Raw genomic sequence first — 15,390 nt, forward strand, 5'->3', positions numbered from 1 at the left:
AGTAACTCATCTACCCATTGTCATTTCAACATGCAAACTTGCGGACGTACACCCCAAACAACCAATTATGTGTTAATCTGAAAATAGAGTACACTTGTTTAACAGAAAAATTACCAAAAAAATTTTAAACTTATTATATATATGTTAATTCAGCCATAAATCTCTCAATTATGCCAACTCAGCTCTAAATCTTTTGACAATTTATCAATTTAATTATAAACCTTTCAATTGTGTTAATTTAGCTCTAAACACTTTGTTGATTTATCACTTTAGTCCAATTTTAGCCATAAATGGCTAATGTGGCGGTCTGTCGGCTAGGGGTGAACAGTTTCGGGTTTCAGGTAGGTTCCATCTAAAACCTAAAACCTACGCGCTAGTACAAGTTCCTCATTTTTTGGAACCTAGAACCTACCCCGCATACTTTGGAACCCGAAACCCACCTTATTACGGGTTCCGGGTCCCGTTCTAGGGTATTCGAGAACCTGCCAATATAACTCTCAAGTCAAAGTAACGGAGCAAAAATGCGCCTCGAAGTAACAAAGCTCAAAACCAATGAGTACCCTATCAACCTTTAAAAAACGCTACATGCTAGGGTAACATTATGTGCAATCTAATGACGAGGCATGTCTTCAGATGATCTAGCAAGAGGAATAACAGGAACAAACATATCCACACACATCATCAGAGTATGACCTTTGCGTTTTGGAGAAGTGTACATGACATTAAAAATCAGCCCTATAGAGAATATAGACATACCTATTATAGAACCCGGAACCGGACCGGGAACCACAAGTTCGGTTCTTCCGTTTCCTATTCTATCCTAGAACCATGCTCACCCCTACTATCAATGTCGGTCATCCTACATTGTATGATCGACGTTAACGTGGACAAATTTTAGATGATTTTCTGAAATTTTTATAAAATGTTTCTTTTTTATTTTTCTTTTCTTTTACTCCCTTCATCCTATAATCGGTAGCTAGGCCTCGGCAATGACTATCAAGGCCAACCTCCCCCTGGCCATGGTGAGGTCGAGCCTCACCAAATTCGGCAAGGCTAGAGGTTGGGCGAGGATCAAACTCGCCAAATACGATGAGGTCAAGCCTCGCTAGTCATGGTGAGGCCGACCTAACCTAGTGAAGGCGAGGTCAACCTCGCCGCTCCTCGCCTCTAGCTAGTCTTGACCATCACCGAGGTCCGACGACCATTTAGAGGAAGAAGGGAAAAAAATCAAAAAAATTATAATCATTTTAGAAAATATTAAAAAAATTAAAAATTATCCACGTTGACACCAGTCATGCCATGTAGGACGGTCAAGACCGACTAGATCGTCAAGTTAGTGATTTTGACCAAAACTAGCTAAAATGACTAAATTAGCAATTCGTTAAAAAGTTTACAATTAAATTGTTGCAATTGTAAGATTTAGCACTAATTACAAAATATTTAGGACTAAATTGGCACAATTAAAAGGTTTATAACTGAATTAGCACATATACAATAAGTTTAGGACTATTTTGGTAATTTTCTCCAAAGTTTCCTTCTATTGATCTAAAACTACTTATAGAAACAATCATTTTTTATGATTATGAGAAAGGAAATTTTTCTTCCTTCAAGATAATTGATAGGTTATTCTTTTTTACGCAATTACCGATTTTATTTGCAGGCATGCAAACGGTGTTTTCATCTGATAACTATTCTTTTTTTTTTTCTTTTAGAAACAAAAACCTAAATATAACATTACCAACGGGCTCTAAATGACCCCGAAGACTTTAAGTTTCTTTCATTCATTTCGAGACCGAAAGATCTCACTTTTTTGTGATAACAAATATCAATGCATTGTTTTTCTCTTCGATATTTGTAGCAACAACAAAAATTAAAAGTTGAGATTAGATCATTCAATTGTAATACTTTAAATAAAATTTCACGTTTTGAAACTTTCCTCATTTGAATTTCAACATCATATAAGTAACATGGTTAAACAAAGTTTACAGTTGTTACCGGAAAATTCCAGATGAAGGTCTCAAGTGCCATCAATTTGACAAAAGAGGATCCAAAATAGATCTTGTTTCAAATAAGGACCTAAAGTGACCATGTCAGTCTCATACAAGGGTCTAACCTCGTCGGCCGACCAAATCTTCCCGCTGGTTATGGAAATTTTCGTCCAAAGATACGTATTATTTTTAGGGATATGTTCACTAGAAGTCCTAAAACTTGTCACAAAAGTACAATTGAGTCCTAAATTATGCAAAAAATGAAATTGAATCTTTCCATTAATTCCATCCAATTGGCTAACGGAAATGCTAGCATAGCTTTTTTAATACTTTCTCTCTCCAAAATGGCGATGACGTGGCTAAAACGACATCATTTTGATCCAAATATGATTTTTAACATAATTTTTATTTAAATTAATATACAATATGGTAAAATTAAAAAAATAAATAAACATTCTCGAGCTCGAGCCCAAGCCCAAGCCCAAGTCCAGTTGCGAGTGAGAGTGCCTAGTGAGGGTTACGACCCTTGCCGTTGCTAGTGAGGATTTACGGCCCTTTCACCAGTAGCCGGTGGTCTCTTGCAAACCCAATAAAAAAAACATAAAAAATTGATTAAACATTCAAAAAAATATTAAAACATTATAAGAAATTGTTCGGGTCATCGCCAGCCTTCAAAATGAACTAAGTTGGCACAATTATAAAAGGTTCATGATTCAACCGACAAAAAAAAAATATTAGTACTGAATTGACACAATTGTATAGATTTAGAGTTTTTTTTTTTTTTTTATAATTTTCCCTGCATTCATGTGTGTACAAATATAAGTATAAACATCCTCAATTAGGCAATCTTGCCGGAGAATCCAGATTTTCCTTTTTATGAAAAAGGACTAAAATCGTACACAAAAACTTTAGTGTCGTGGATTAACCATTTCTGCTTTATCACATAATAAAACATGAAATAATTCTTTAGGATGCAATGAAAAGTACACAACTTATCAAAGGCTTATCGATTGAATATTAGCAAGCCAATCAACAAGAGATCTCTTTCCGAAAAGTTATGTTGCACTTTGAATTTTAAGTGAGAGTCCAACGGTCTTATGATATATTTGAATTATTATAACTCCACACGCTAATCTAGAAGAATATATATACACACATATGTATCATTTATTTTTATCTGAATATATAAAAATAAATATTTTCTTAGAGGCAATCTTATCAAAGCATCCGGCTTTATTAGGGCATTATTTGGATTTCTGGTAATTCTGGCCGTAGATAGGTTGATTTGGCAATCTTATTGGAGAATTTTGTATTAATTTGGACATGCTTTGGATTTATGGTAATTAAATTTGCAGGCAGGTGATTAGGCAGTCTTATCAGACTTGCCTCTTCGAGAAGATTGCCTAATCGACGCTGTCGACTAAATATGGGTTAGGCACAATACCATATATGAAATTGTGTCAATGTATCAGATGACCAGTCCTTCCTGTACTAATACGCTGTCTTCATAAGAAAGTTAAAACAAAAATCTACATCTCCGTGACAAGAAAAATGAATCGTGCATTCTCAATCTCTTCCCTATTCCTGATCCATTTCGTCGTAATCTTCCACGGTGTCCGATCCGCGAGCGATATATCGTTCGGGACACCTGCAAGAAGATTGCAGCCATTGAAGTAGAGTTGAACTTCGACTTCTGCGTGAAGTCCGTTGGGTCAGACCCGCATAGCCATGAGGTGGATCTCGAAGGACTGGGGCTGATTGGGCTCAAGCCGTTACAAGCCAACATTACAGGCACGACCGAGTACATTAAGCAACTGCTGAAGCAAAAATTGGAACCGCGCATAGTCGAAGATCTCTCAGACTGCTTGAACCTTTACGCCCCTTTGGGGGGAATTCGTAAATTGTGTTGAATTTATCGGCCAACACAAGTAAAACAGTCGTGGGATTAGGCACGAAGCTGACTAAAGACCGACCGAGTTCGGCCCGACTAAGATAGGATGAAACAATATGTACCCATCACCTAGTTTTTGTGATCACAATCCCTGTGATGCCATAGAGTGCGGTGAATGGACTTGGTCTGCTCTACTCTAGGATCGAATGAATCCCTTCTCTTAGTGTTTCTTCGGCGTTGTTTTTTTGTTCAGCACTATTGAACCCACAAGAAATGGGAATGTAAAAAGTTTGACAATATTGCTTAGGTCATAACGTTTATTGGACCAATTTAGTTCTAAATTTTTTCATTTTGGTACTAATTTAACCAAGCCGGCCAATTTAGACTAGGAATCTCTAGCATGAATGATGGTCGCTTACATGACCCCGATTACAAGGCGAAGTATTATTCAGCTGTGAATGGTTGGATGTCTGCAGTTTTAAGTAGCGAAGATATGTGCGATACTCAATTTTTGCGGAAGAAAGGCATGGTTCCACCTTTGACAAAGCCTAATGCTGAGGTTTATCAATTGTGCGTCATAGTACTTGTTATTGAGAATGTTTTGGATGGGACAGCGTAATAGATGTACTGAAGTGTGGTAGCCAATAAATTAGTGCATGGCCGATGAACCTCCATGGTAATCTGAGTCCTCTTTCCTTTTATTCCGTACACGCCCTATTTCTCGCAAATGGATTCTTATGGATGGAGATCCTTTACTGGTGGACAAATCTTAACTATTCGACTGAATCCTTAAATCAAAATCAACAAATTTCATTATCAGCTCGTCAATAGCTCAATTAGAATCGTTCACGTCGACTTCATCTCAACTTGAATCTTTCACGCATACCTTATCTCAAAAAAAAAAACTTGAATATCCAATACCCAATTGTTTGTGCCCCTTAATATCCACGTCCAGTTCCGGGTTCTCTCATGCGATGTCTCTGACTTAGCCTTATTGTTAGTCATGGAAGACGGCATAAACAAAAAAAGAAATTATTCAATTTTCGTTTTATTATGACTAGCCTTTTTAGCTACAGCTACATTCTCATTTTTGTGATTTGATTAATATGTATATGTGTGGAAAATTATCAAAAAATTCATACATTTATTGCACTTTTACCAATTGAGTCCTAAACCTTTTCATTTTTTGCTAATTCAATCTTTTTAGCACAACCGGTACTGACGTAGATAATTTTTTTTATAATATGTTAATATATTTTTAAACTACATATCAATTTTCCTTTTTTTTTTTTTTCCTTTTTTCTTCTTGTTTACTTGTTCGACGACCGATGAGGATTGATGGGGCAAGGTTGGCCTCGGTCTTGGCTGCGTTGGCCTCACTCAAATCTAGGCATGATTGGGTGAGGCGTCGCGGCCCTCGCTGACTACTGGCGAGGGCCAAGCAATCCCAGCCTAGTGGCTAGCAAAGAAGAAAATCTAAGGAAAAAATGAAAAAAAATTATAAAAAATTAAAAAGTATATTAAATATTATTAAAAATTATCCGTGTTAGCATCGATCGTGTCACATAGGATGATCGGCATCTACATCAGCGATTCCCGGTCAATAGGACTAAATTGGCAAAAAGCGAAAACGTTTAGGTCTCAATTAGTAAACTTTAAAGGTTTATGATTGAATTAGTAAAAATGCAATAGATTTATGATTTTTATGACAATTTTCCCCCACACTTGCATATTAATCAAATCACAGAAGTGAGAATGTAGCTGTAGCTAAAAAGGCCAGTCATAATTTAACGAAAGTTGAATAACTCTTTTCTTTTTTTGACATTATTGACCTATTTTTCCTCTATGTGTGTTGCGCTTAATACACTATTCAATTTTGACAAGTGCTGCCATTTTCTTTATGGGTTAACGCCAAACTATCCCTTGGAAGTGGACTGGAAAGAAAAACACAACTCAAAGTGGCCTTAAACACTATTAGTTTCAATTATGACCCTTCACTTAAATGCCACCACTGTCTCCAACACCAATACGTTAGTGAGCAATTTGGACTATATTGTCATGGTACGTTTTTCGTGATTCCTCGATGCCAACAAGTTAAATATAAACTATAACAAGAGAGTATTTGACAAACAGAACATAAAAACAACTCAAACTACTTAGGTTAGAGAATCAGTTCAAACAAAAACCACTCAGCATCGCATCTGTTATCCTCATTTGTTATGGAAATTTTCCTAATTTTTTTTCTATTTAACTTGAGATTGAATGTGTGGACCAAATACAAGCACGAATCTTAGTTGTCGAAACTCCGATGACACTTTTTCTTGGCTAATTCTCTCTTTATTGGCATTGAAGAATCAGGAGAGATACCTATTCAAACGAGTGCAAGAAGACGATTTATGAGAGAGATTACATGGACCTTTTTTTTTTAAATAAGAAAGGGCGCAAAGCCCAAGCATTACGTTAATCCCTGCCTAACAAAGTTTAAACCAGCCTGATCTCCTATCAATAGGGAATTAAATCTAGACTGCATTTGATTAACTGGATTAGGATCGATGTAAGAAAGGATAAGACGGTATTAGAGATCTCTCGAATATCCTCTGCATAGTGAAAAATCTCATCATAGGGTTGGTGCAATCTAGGATAGAATTGAAAATCTTAAAAAATGCTCCGTCGTATTAAACTGTTTCGGTCATAGTTGCACTAGGTTGAGCCAAAGATAAAGCCGCAAACAAGATTTTATGAGATGCAAAAAATTCGTCTTTTTTCCACCGCAGCCATTTCAGCAAACGCTGTTAGGGCGTGACAACCAATTTCCTCCATTGATAGCGATGGACAAAATAAAGATGCCAATGTAAATTCCGAAACATAACAATGTCATCTCTCCTGAATCAAGCATGACTGATTGTGGGTGACTAATGCTCTTCCTCTTCCAGGAGCCTCCTTCGACATCTCCCAGATAACTACAAATTGATACATCAAGCAGGCAAAATCTAATTGAGAAATAAATGGCTGAGGGTTGCACGTGTTGAGAAATTATATTAGCTTTTGAAGGAAACAAAACTGCTATAATATCTTGAAAAGACTTTGTGAAATACTATGAGGATGCTTTATGAATATATCATTACGCTTTATATATTTAATCTGCTAAACGTTTATTTTCTTATTGAAGCAGGTTTCGTGGATAGAAGTAGACTCACTCGAGTTATTTGTGGTGAGATATAGTCTGGATCATTAATCAATCCTCATTCTTGTTATAAACTTACTCTTGATTGTTTATTTGGAAAAATATACCTATGATCTGGTTAGGTATTTCGTTCCTAAGTTATATTGATTGGCCATCAATCTAAAAGATATTCTCACGACTTTCTATATGAGGAATCATGATTGATTGGTAATTACCCTGCAGATAATTTTTCTTTATTATAAGCTTAATTTGTGGATTCAAGGATTTGATTGTATAGGTAAACAAATTCTTTCAAATCTCTAGTCTTTCAACCTCGATGGCTATGTGATCTTACGTTTGACAATCTATCAATGGCTAGTTTGACGATTAATCATCGGTGTGGTTCTATCCAGTAGGGAAGCTTGGGTGATGAGGAGCAAATAATGAGCACAAGGATTGAAGAGAAAATAAAAAGATCAAGAGTTCATCACCCACATTTTGAGAGAGCTACACTTACTCTAAATTATCTTATTGAGCTTATCATTGAGATCTTTTGAGAGGTGTTATACATAGTTCATAAGTGTTAGAGTGAGATACCTTTGAACAGAAGTAGCATTCGCTTCTGTTGAAGTACTTGTGTTCAAGTCATTACATATTTTTGTAATTTCTCATTTAATTAATTAGTGGAATCCAACCAGTAAGTTGTTAGTGTAAAAGAGTAGATGTAGGCTTAAACAAAATCTGAACCACTATAAACTGTCGTCCATTGCCTTTTATTCTTTCACTCGCATCTACTTATTGTCGGATACAAGCATTGTACAATTCTGTTCTCTATATCCGCTCCTATCAAATTTGAAGTTTTTATTTCCACATTATTTTATCAAGTTTAATTAAATTCACCTATTCACTCCCTCCAGGTATAGTGTTAGCAAACAACAATTGGTATTAGAGCCTAAAGCTTGTTATTTGAAGTTTTTACTTCTAAGTTAACGATCTTCAATGGCTAGCACTCTTAGAGCAAGAATTAAAGAAGGTTAAAGTAACAGTAGGCCTGCATACTTCGATGGAAAGGACTAAGGCAACTAGAAGAATTGAATGAAAGATTTCATCAGATCAACTAATCCTTTGATGTGGGATGTCGTGTAAAAAAGGAGTAAATCTAGTAGCCTCAACATCAAAGAAAGAAGTTGCAAAAGAGCAGCAATCTCAAACAATTAGTCTCACAGACTTGACTAAGAGAGAAGCTTCAGATGGAAAAGCACTTTGCTTTTTTTATTATGCATTTTCACTTGCTCAATATAACCATGTGTCTTCGTATAAAACAACAAAGGAGATATGGGATAGACTCCAAGTCACTTACGAGGGAACTGATAAGAGTCAAAGAAACAAAAACAAATATCTTACTTAGAAAATATGAATCTTTCAAGATGAAATTTGCTGAATCTGTTACTGATATGATTAATAGGTTCAGTGATATTGTTGACGGTTTGGCATATCAAGGAAAGAAAATCTCTTCAGCGGAAAAAGTGAACAAAATCCTTAGGGGACTTACTAAAGAGTGGAACAACATCGAGACATCAATTCGAGAAACCCAAAGGATAGCGCCTCTATTAGTTGATGAGCTTGTTGGAACATTGATGTCTTGTGAATTTGAACGCCTGAATGATGAGGATGATTGCAAAGGTAAAAAGACAAATGCTTTAAAATCAAGTATACATGACTCACGTTAATATTCCGAAGAAGATGAAGATGATAAAGAATCAGCCTTGATGGTGAGGAAGTTTAGAAGGATGGCTAGAAAAAGAAGGAACTTCAAAGGAAGACGACAATTCAAGCAATTTGAGAAATCCTTTCCGGATAAAGAAGAAGTAAAGGATATAATTTTCTTTTAGTGCAGGAAAGAGGCCATATCAAACCCAACTATCCACTTCTCTAGAAGAACAAAGGAAAATTTGAGCAGAAAAAGAAACGCCTTCAGGTAGAAACCTGGAGCAACACAAAGTATGAAGAAAGTGATGAGGTAGATTACGCCAACATGTGCTTAATGGAAAAATCAGACTCTTAGAATGAGAATGAGGTAAGTTTACCTGAAATCTAGATGAAATATTTGATTATATTTGATGAGTTATGTTTGGGATATAAGTCCACTCTTAAGAAAATCTCTAAGTTGAAAAGGCTGAATTCGAGATTAGAGCAACTGGATCTTTCCAAAAAATTAAACTATTAATTTCTTTCAAAAGGAGTTTCTAGAAACTCGAGAAAATCGTGATTCTCTCTTAAAGAAAATGAATCTTACAAAACTGAAATACAACGGTTTGTAAAAATATTTCTCTCGGTTCGAAAACTTTGGAACATATTCTCTCTATACTAATTCCTTACTATAACAAGTGTGGTATTGGTCTTGAAAAGGAAACATCTTTACAAAATGATTTTCCAAAAGTAAGAGAAAAGATTAAGACAAAGGCCTTCAAAAGCTTCTTACAAAAATCATTTTGCGAAAACAATTTATGAAACCTATTGGCCATGAATTCTTCAAGCGTTAAAACTGTGGTACAAAAATCATTTCAAAAATGATTGTTCCAAAAGTTTGGAGACCAACCGAAGGGATTATTTGAACAATGGGAGAATCATCTAACACTAAAGGACCTAAGCAAATTTGGCCACCAAAGAAAGCGTAAATCTACTTATTCTCTATAGGAACTAAAGGAAAAGAAGAACAAGTGATACCTAGACAGTGGTTGTTCTAGACACATGATAGGAGATTAAAGTGTAAGCGATGACAACTCACAAATTTATATGGGTATATTCTCTTGCACGTAAAAATGAAGCTTTTATTTTTTTCTCAAATCTTAGAAAACTAGTTCAGAATGAAAAAGGTTACAGTATTTATTGCATAAAAACAAATCATAGGAGGGAATTTGAAAATCAAAGCTTTTCAGATTTCTGCATTAAAAATGGTTTTCAACATAATATTTGGACTCCCTATACTTCTGAATAAAACAAAGTTGTTGAGAGGAAAAATACTTCTTTAAAAGAAATGACAAGAACATTATTGATTGAGAGTAAAGTTCCCTCATACTTTTGGGCAGAAGCAGTATCTCCTGCTTGTTATCTCATCAATTGTGTGTTTCTTAGACCTATTCTTTAGAAAACTCTCGACGGGCCTTATAAAGGTAGGATACCAAACTTTTCATACTTCAAAATCTTTGGCTGCAAATGTTTTGTTCTAAAAAATGCAAATGATTATCTTGACATGTTTGATGAGAGATCAGATGATGCAATATATCTTTGCTATTCTGCTTCAAATAAAAACTCTCGCACTCTGGAAGAGTCAATGAACGTGAAGTTTGATGAAAACAATATAATCTATTGTGCTTCTCTCTTACTTCTCTCTTAAAAAAAAAATGAATCTTACCAATAAAATCCTAAACATTTTTACCTTTTACCAATTGAGCCCATTCGATAATTGATGGTCGAAAATCGATGACGTGAATGTCGACCATTCTATGTGATATGGCAAGTACTATGTGGATAAATTTTAATATTACTTAAATATTTTTCGAACATTTTTAATTTTTTTTTTTAAGTTTTTAATTTTAATTTTTTTAATTATCACATGTTCGTATTTCTTTAGTTGTCTGACGCAGGAAGTGATTAAGCCATCTACGGTTTACAACTTACTGCCCCAAACTAGTAGGGATAAAAATCAATACCTAATCAGTAACTCATCTACCCATTTCCAATTCAATATGCAAACTTAGGGATAGGCACAATGCAAGTGCCATAACTTTCGTATGATGCTCACTTGAGTGTTGTAACTTTTTTTTTCGACTACTTAAGTGCCATAAGTTTCTAAAAAATGTTCGTTTGAATGCCATAACTTTCAATCGATCTTGTAAGTGCCAATTTTATTTTTAAAACATTCATTCAAGTGCCGAAAATCCAACATGGCATAGCACTTGTGGTGAATTTTTTTTAAAAGTTATGACACTCAAGTGATCGAGTGAAAAGTTGTGTGGCACTCAAGTGAACAGAAAAAAGTTATGATATTTAAGTGAGCGTTGTACATAAGTTATGACACTCAAGTAAGCAACGTACTAAAGTTATTGCATTGATGGTGTCCTTATTCCTGCAAACTTACACCCCAAACAACCTATTATATATTAATCCAAAAATAGAGTACACTAGCTCAATGGGAAAATTATCAAAAAAAAATCATAAACTTATTGCATAATGCTAATTCAGTCCGAAACCTTTTAATGGTGTCAATTCAATTCTAAGCATTTTGACAATTTAGTTATAAACCTTTCGATCGTGCTAATTTAGTCCTAAATATTTTGATGATTTACCAATTTAATTCTAAATATTCTAACAATTTACCAATTTTGGTCGGAAATCATTGACGTGGTAGGCCATCGGCTCCTATCATGGACAAATCTTAAATTATTTTTTTGAAATTTTTATATTTTTTTCTTTTTTCTATTTTCTTTTCTTCCCATCTTTCTCTAACTGGTCCCCAAGCCTAGGAAAGAATCGCCGAGGTCAGCCTCCCCATGGCCATGGCAAGGTTGAGCCTTGCTAAATTCAACAAGGCTGGAAACTAGGCAAGGCTCAAAATCCCCAGCCATGGCAAGGCCGACCTCTCCCAGTGAAAGCCAAGGTGAACTTGTCGGCCTTTACCTTTGGTTGATCGTCGGCCATCAACGAGGTCCAACGACCCAGTTAGAAGAACAAAAAAAAAATTATAAAAATTCCATAAAATATTTAAAAAAAAACTCAAAAATTATCCACGTCAAAAATATTTTGATGATTTGCCAATTTAATCCTAAATATTCTAACAATTTACCAATTTTGGCTAGAAATCACTAACGTGGTAGGCCATTTAGCTCCTAATGTTGACAAATCTTAAATTATTTTTTTGAAATTTTTATAATTTTTTCTTTTTTCTTTTTTCTTTTTTTTTTCTTCCCTTTTTTCTCTAACTGGTCACCGGGCCTAAGAAAGAACCGCCGAGGTCGGCCTCCCCATGGCCATGGCAAGGTTGAGCCTCGCTAAATTCAGCAAGGCTGGAAAATGGGCAAGGCTCAAAATCGCCAGCCATGGCAAGGCCAACCTCTCCCAATGAAGCCCAAGTCAAACTCGTCGGCCTTTGCCTTTGGCTGATCGTCGGCCATCATCGAGGTCCAACGACTAGTTAGAAGGAAAAAAACTTTATAAAAATTTCATAAAATATTAAAAAAAATTCAAAAATTATCCACGTCAGAACCAACAATGCCACATAGAACGGCTGTCACTAACTAAACCGTCATGTTAGTGATTTTCAACCAAAATCATCTAGAACAACTAAATTGGCAAATCGTTAAAATGTTTAGAACTAAATTGGCACAATTATAAGATTTAGCACTAAATTGGTAAGTTTTCCAAAACTTTAGAACTAAACTTGCATAATTGAAAGGTTTATGACATAATTGGCGCACGTACAAAATAAGTTTAGGACTATTTTGGTAATTTCCGCCAAAATTTCCTTCTATTGATCTAAAATTATAGATAGAAACAATCCTTTTTATCATTATGTGAAACGAAATTTTCTTCCTTCAAGATAATGGATTGCTTCTTCTTTTTTACTCAATTACCAATTTTATTTGCATGTATCCAAACGTTGTTTTCATCAGAATTTAAAAAAAAAAAAAAACCTAAATATAAAAAGGATATGCTTCCTTGACATTCTAATAAGACTGTCAGTTATTTCTAACTGTAAATCTACACACCATCACCGCGTGTTTTGCATAAAACACTTATTAATTGAAAAATCGTTGGGTCAGAATAATGACAATACTATCAGACTATCGGGATAGCATGTCCCAAAATAATTGTAACCAATGGGCTCCAAATGACCCCTAAGACTTTAAGTTTCTTTCGTTCATTTCGAAATGAAAAAATCTCAGTTTGTTGTGATAACAAATATCACTACAATGTTTTTCTCTTAGATATTGTAGCAACAACAAAAAATAAAATTTGAGATTAGATCTTTCAATTGTAATACTTTAATTTTTCAAGTAACATGGTTAAATAAAATTTATAATTGTTACTTAAAAAATTCCTAATAAGGGTCTCAAATGCTGTCAATTTCTCAAAAGAGGACCAAAAAGAGATTTTATTTCGAACAAGGGTAGGAAGTGGCCATATTAGTCTAAAAAAAAGCTCTAACTTTGTCTATGACCAAATATTCCGATTGGTTGAGGGAATTTTCATCCAAAGATACATATTCTTTTTATTTTCTTTCTTTTCTTCCATGTTCATCTTCTTCTTCTCGGAGCCAACCAACAGATTTGTCAATGCAATCCAACTTTAAGTTCTAGTTGACCGCGAGGAACCAGAGATTCTTGAACTGGTACAACATCTGCGACCAACATGAAAACACGGCCCGACATAAGGGTGAGCTTGTCGAGGGAGGATAGCCGGCCGATCGCTAGGTCAATGCGGCCAGTCATGCTTGGAGAGCGGGCTCTGGATTGCTAAGGCTGGAGGCAATCACCGGCGGCCTCCTACTGGCCCTCGCTCGAGCCCTTGCCCAATTGCAAGTGAGAGTTGAGAGCCCATGCCTAGTGGCTAGTGAAGGCCAGGACCCTCGCTATGGATGGGGAGGGCCCGCAGGCCCTCACGGAAGTACCCAGTAACCTCCTGCTGGCCCAAATAAATAAAAGGGCAATTTTAAAAAAAATATTAAAAATATAAAAAAAAATATTAAAATATTATTTTAAATTGTCAACGTCATGGCCGGTCGGCTGGCCAAATGGACTGAATTAGCACTATTGCAAAAGGTTTAGGACTCAATTGGTAAAAAAAAAATGTTTAAGACTGAATTGGCACAATTGCATAGGTTTTGGACTTTTTTGGCAATTTTCCCTACATATGTGTGTGTATATATAAGTATAAACATTCTCCATTAAGCAATCTTGTGTCGGAGAATCCTAGGCTAAAATCGGATACAAAAACTTTAGCATCTTGGATCTACCATTCCAATTTTATCACATAATAAAACATGAAATAATTCTCTAGGAGGCAATCAAAAGAACATAGTGTTCAAGGACTTATCGACTCAATATTAGCAAGCCAATCAACAAGATATTTCTTTCCGAAAAGTTATGTAGCACTTTGAATTATAAGTGAGAGCTCAACAGTCTTATGATATATTTAAACTATTATAGCTGCACCCGATAATCTAGAAGAATATACATGTATATATAATTTATTTTCAGACAACCTATAAGAATAAGTACTCTCGAAGAGGCAATCTTACCAAAACAACCGGCTTTATTAGGACATTGTATGGATTTCTGGTAATTATGGCTGTAGGCAGGTCGATTTGGCAATCTAATTGGAGAAGCTGGTATTAATTTGGACATGATTTGGATTTATGGTAATTATGGCTGAAGGCAGGTGATTAGGCAACCTTATCAGACTTGCCTCTTCGAGAAGATTGCCTGCTTCTTGGATGATATTTATCCTTACAACTGTCTACTATATTTGGTTTGGCATAATACCATATTTGAAATTGTGTTCATGTATAACATGACCCGTCCTTTCAGTACTAATAGGCTATCTTCATAAGAAAGTTTAAACGAAAATATCCATCTCCGTGATAAGAAAAATGAATGGCGCATTCTCAATTTCTTCCCTATTCTTGATCCATTTCCTCATAATCTTCTGTGGTGTCCAATCCGCGAGCGATCTCATTCAGGACACCTGCAAGAAGATTGCAGCGATTGAGGTAGAGGTGAACTTCGACTTCTGCGTGAAGTCTCTCGGATCAGACCCGCATAGCCATGAGGTGGATCTCGAGGGACTAGGGCTAATTGCGGTCAAGCTGTCACAAGCCAACATTACAAGCACGATCGAGTACACTAAGCAACTACTTAAGCAAAAGTTGGATCCGCGCCTACTCAAATATATCTCGTTTTGCTGGACAGTGTACGCCCCATTTGAAGGCAAAGACGTGATCCCATTTTACAAGGCGAAGGATTACAAAACCGTGGGTAGTTGGGCAACTGTACTTGGAGGTAACGAAGATATGTGCGACTCTCAACTAACGCAGAAGAAAGGCATGGTTCCACCTTTGACAAAGCGTAATGCTGAGATTTCTCAATTGAGCGCCATAGTAGTTGATATTATGCATTTTTTGGGGTGGAAAGCGTAATGGATGTAATGAAGTGTTGTAACCAATAAATTAATGCATAGTCTATGAATCTCCATGGTAATCTGAGTCTTCTTCTTTTTCAATTTTTTTTTCCTATACGCTCTATTTCTAGCAAATGCATTCCTATGGATGGAGATCCTTTCCCCATAGA

At 35.6% G+C, this 15,390-nt stretch overlaps 1 protein-coding gene across 1 annotated transcript; it reads left to right on the top strand.

Annotated features, from left to right (window-relative positions):
• The first annotated feature begins 14,693 nt into the window (after positions 1–14,693).
• Positions 14,694–15,239, top strand: LOC115727937 (putative invertase inhibitor). Its single transcript, XM_030658252.2, has one exon. The coding sequence runs from the start codon at positions 14,694–14,696 to the stop codon at positions 15,237–15,239; it is 546 nt and encodes a 181-aa protein (XP_030514112.2).
• Positions 15,240–15,390: the final 151 nt, after the last annotated feature.

This window comes from Rhodamnia argentea, chromosome 3 (assembly GCF_020921035.1).
Source record: "Rhodamnia argentea isolate NSW1041297 chromosome 3, ASM2092103v1, whole genome shotgun sequence".
NCBI classification, from domain to species: Eukaryota; Viridiplantae; Streptophyta; class Magnoliopsida; order Myrtales; family Myrtaceae; genus Rhodamnia; species Rhodamnia argentea.

Coding starts and splice junctions, on each gene's coding strand:
- LOC115727937 (XM_030658252.2), top strand. CDS start 14,694: ATGAATGGCGCATTCTCAATTTCTTCCCTATTCTTGATCCATTTCCTC.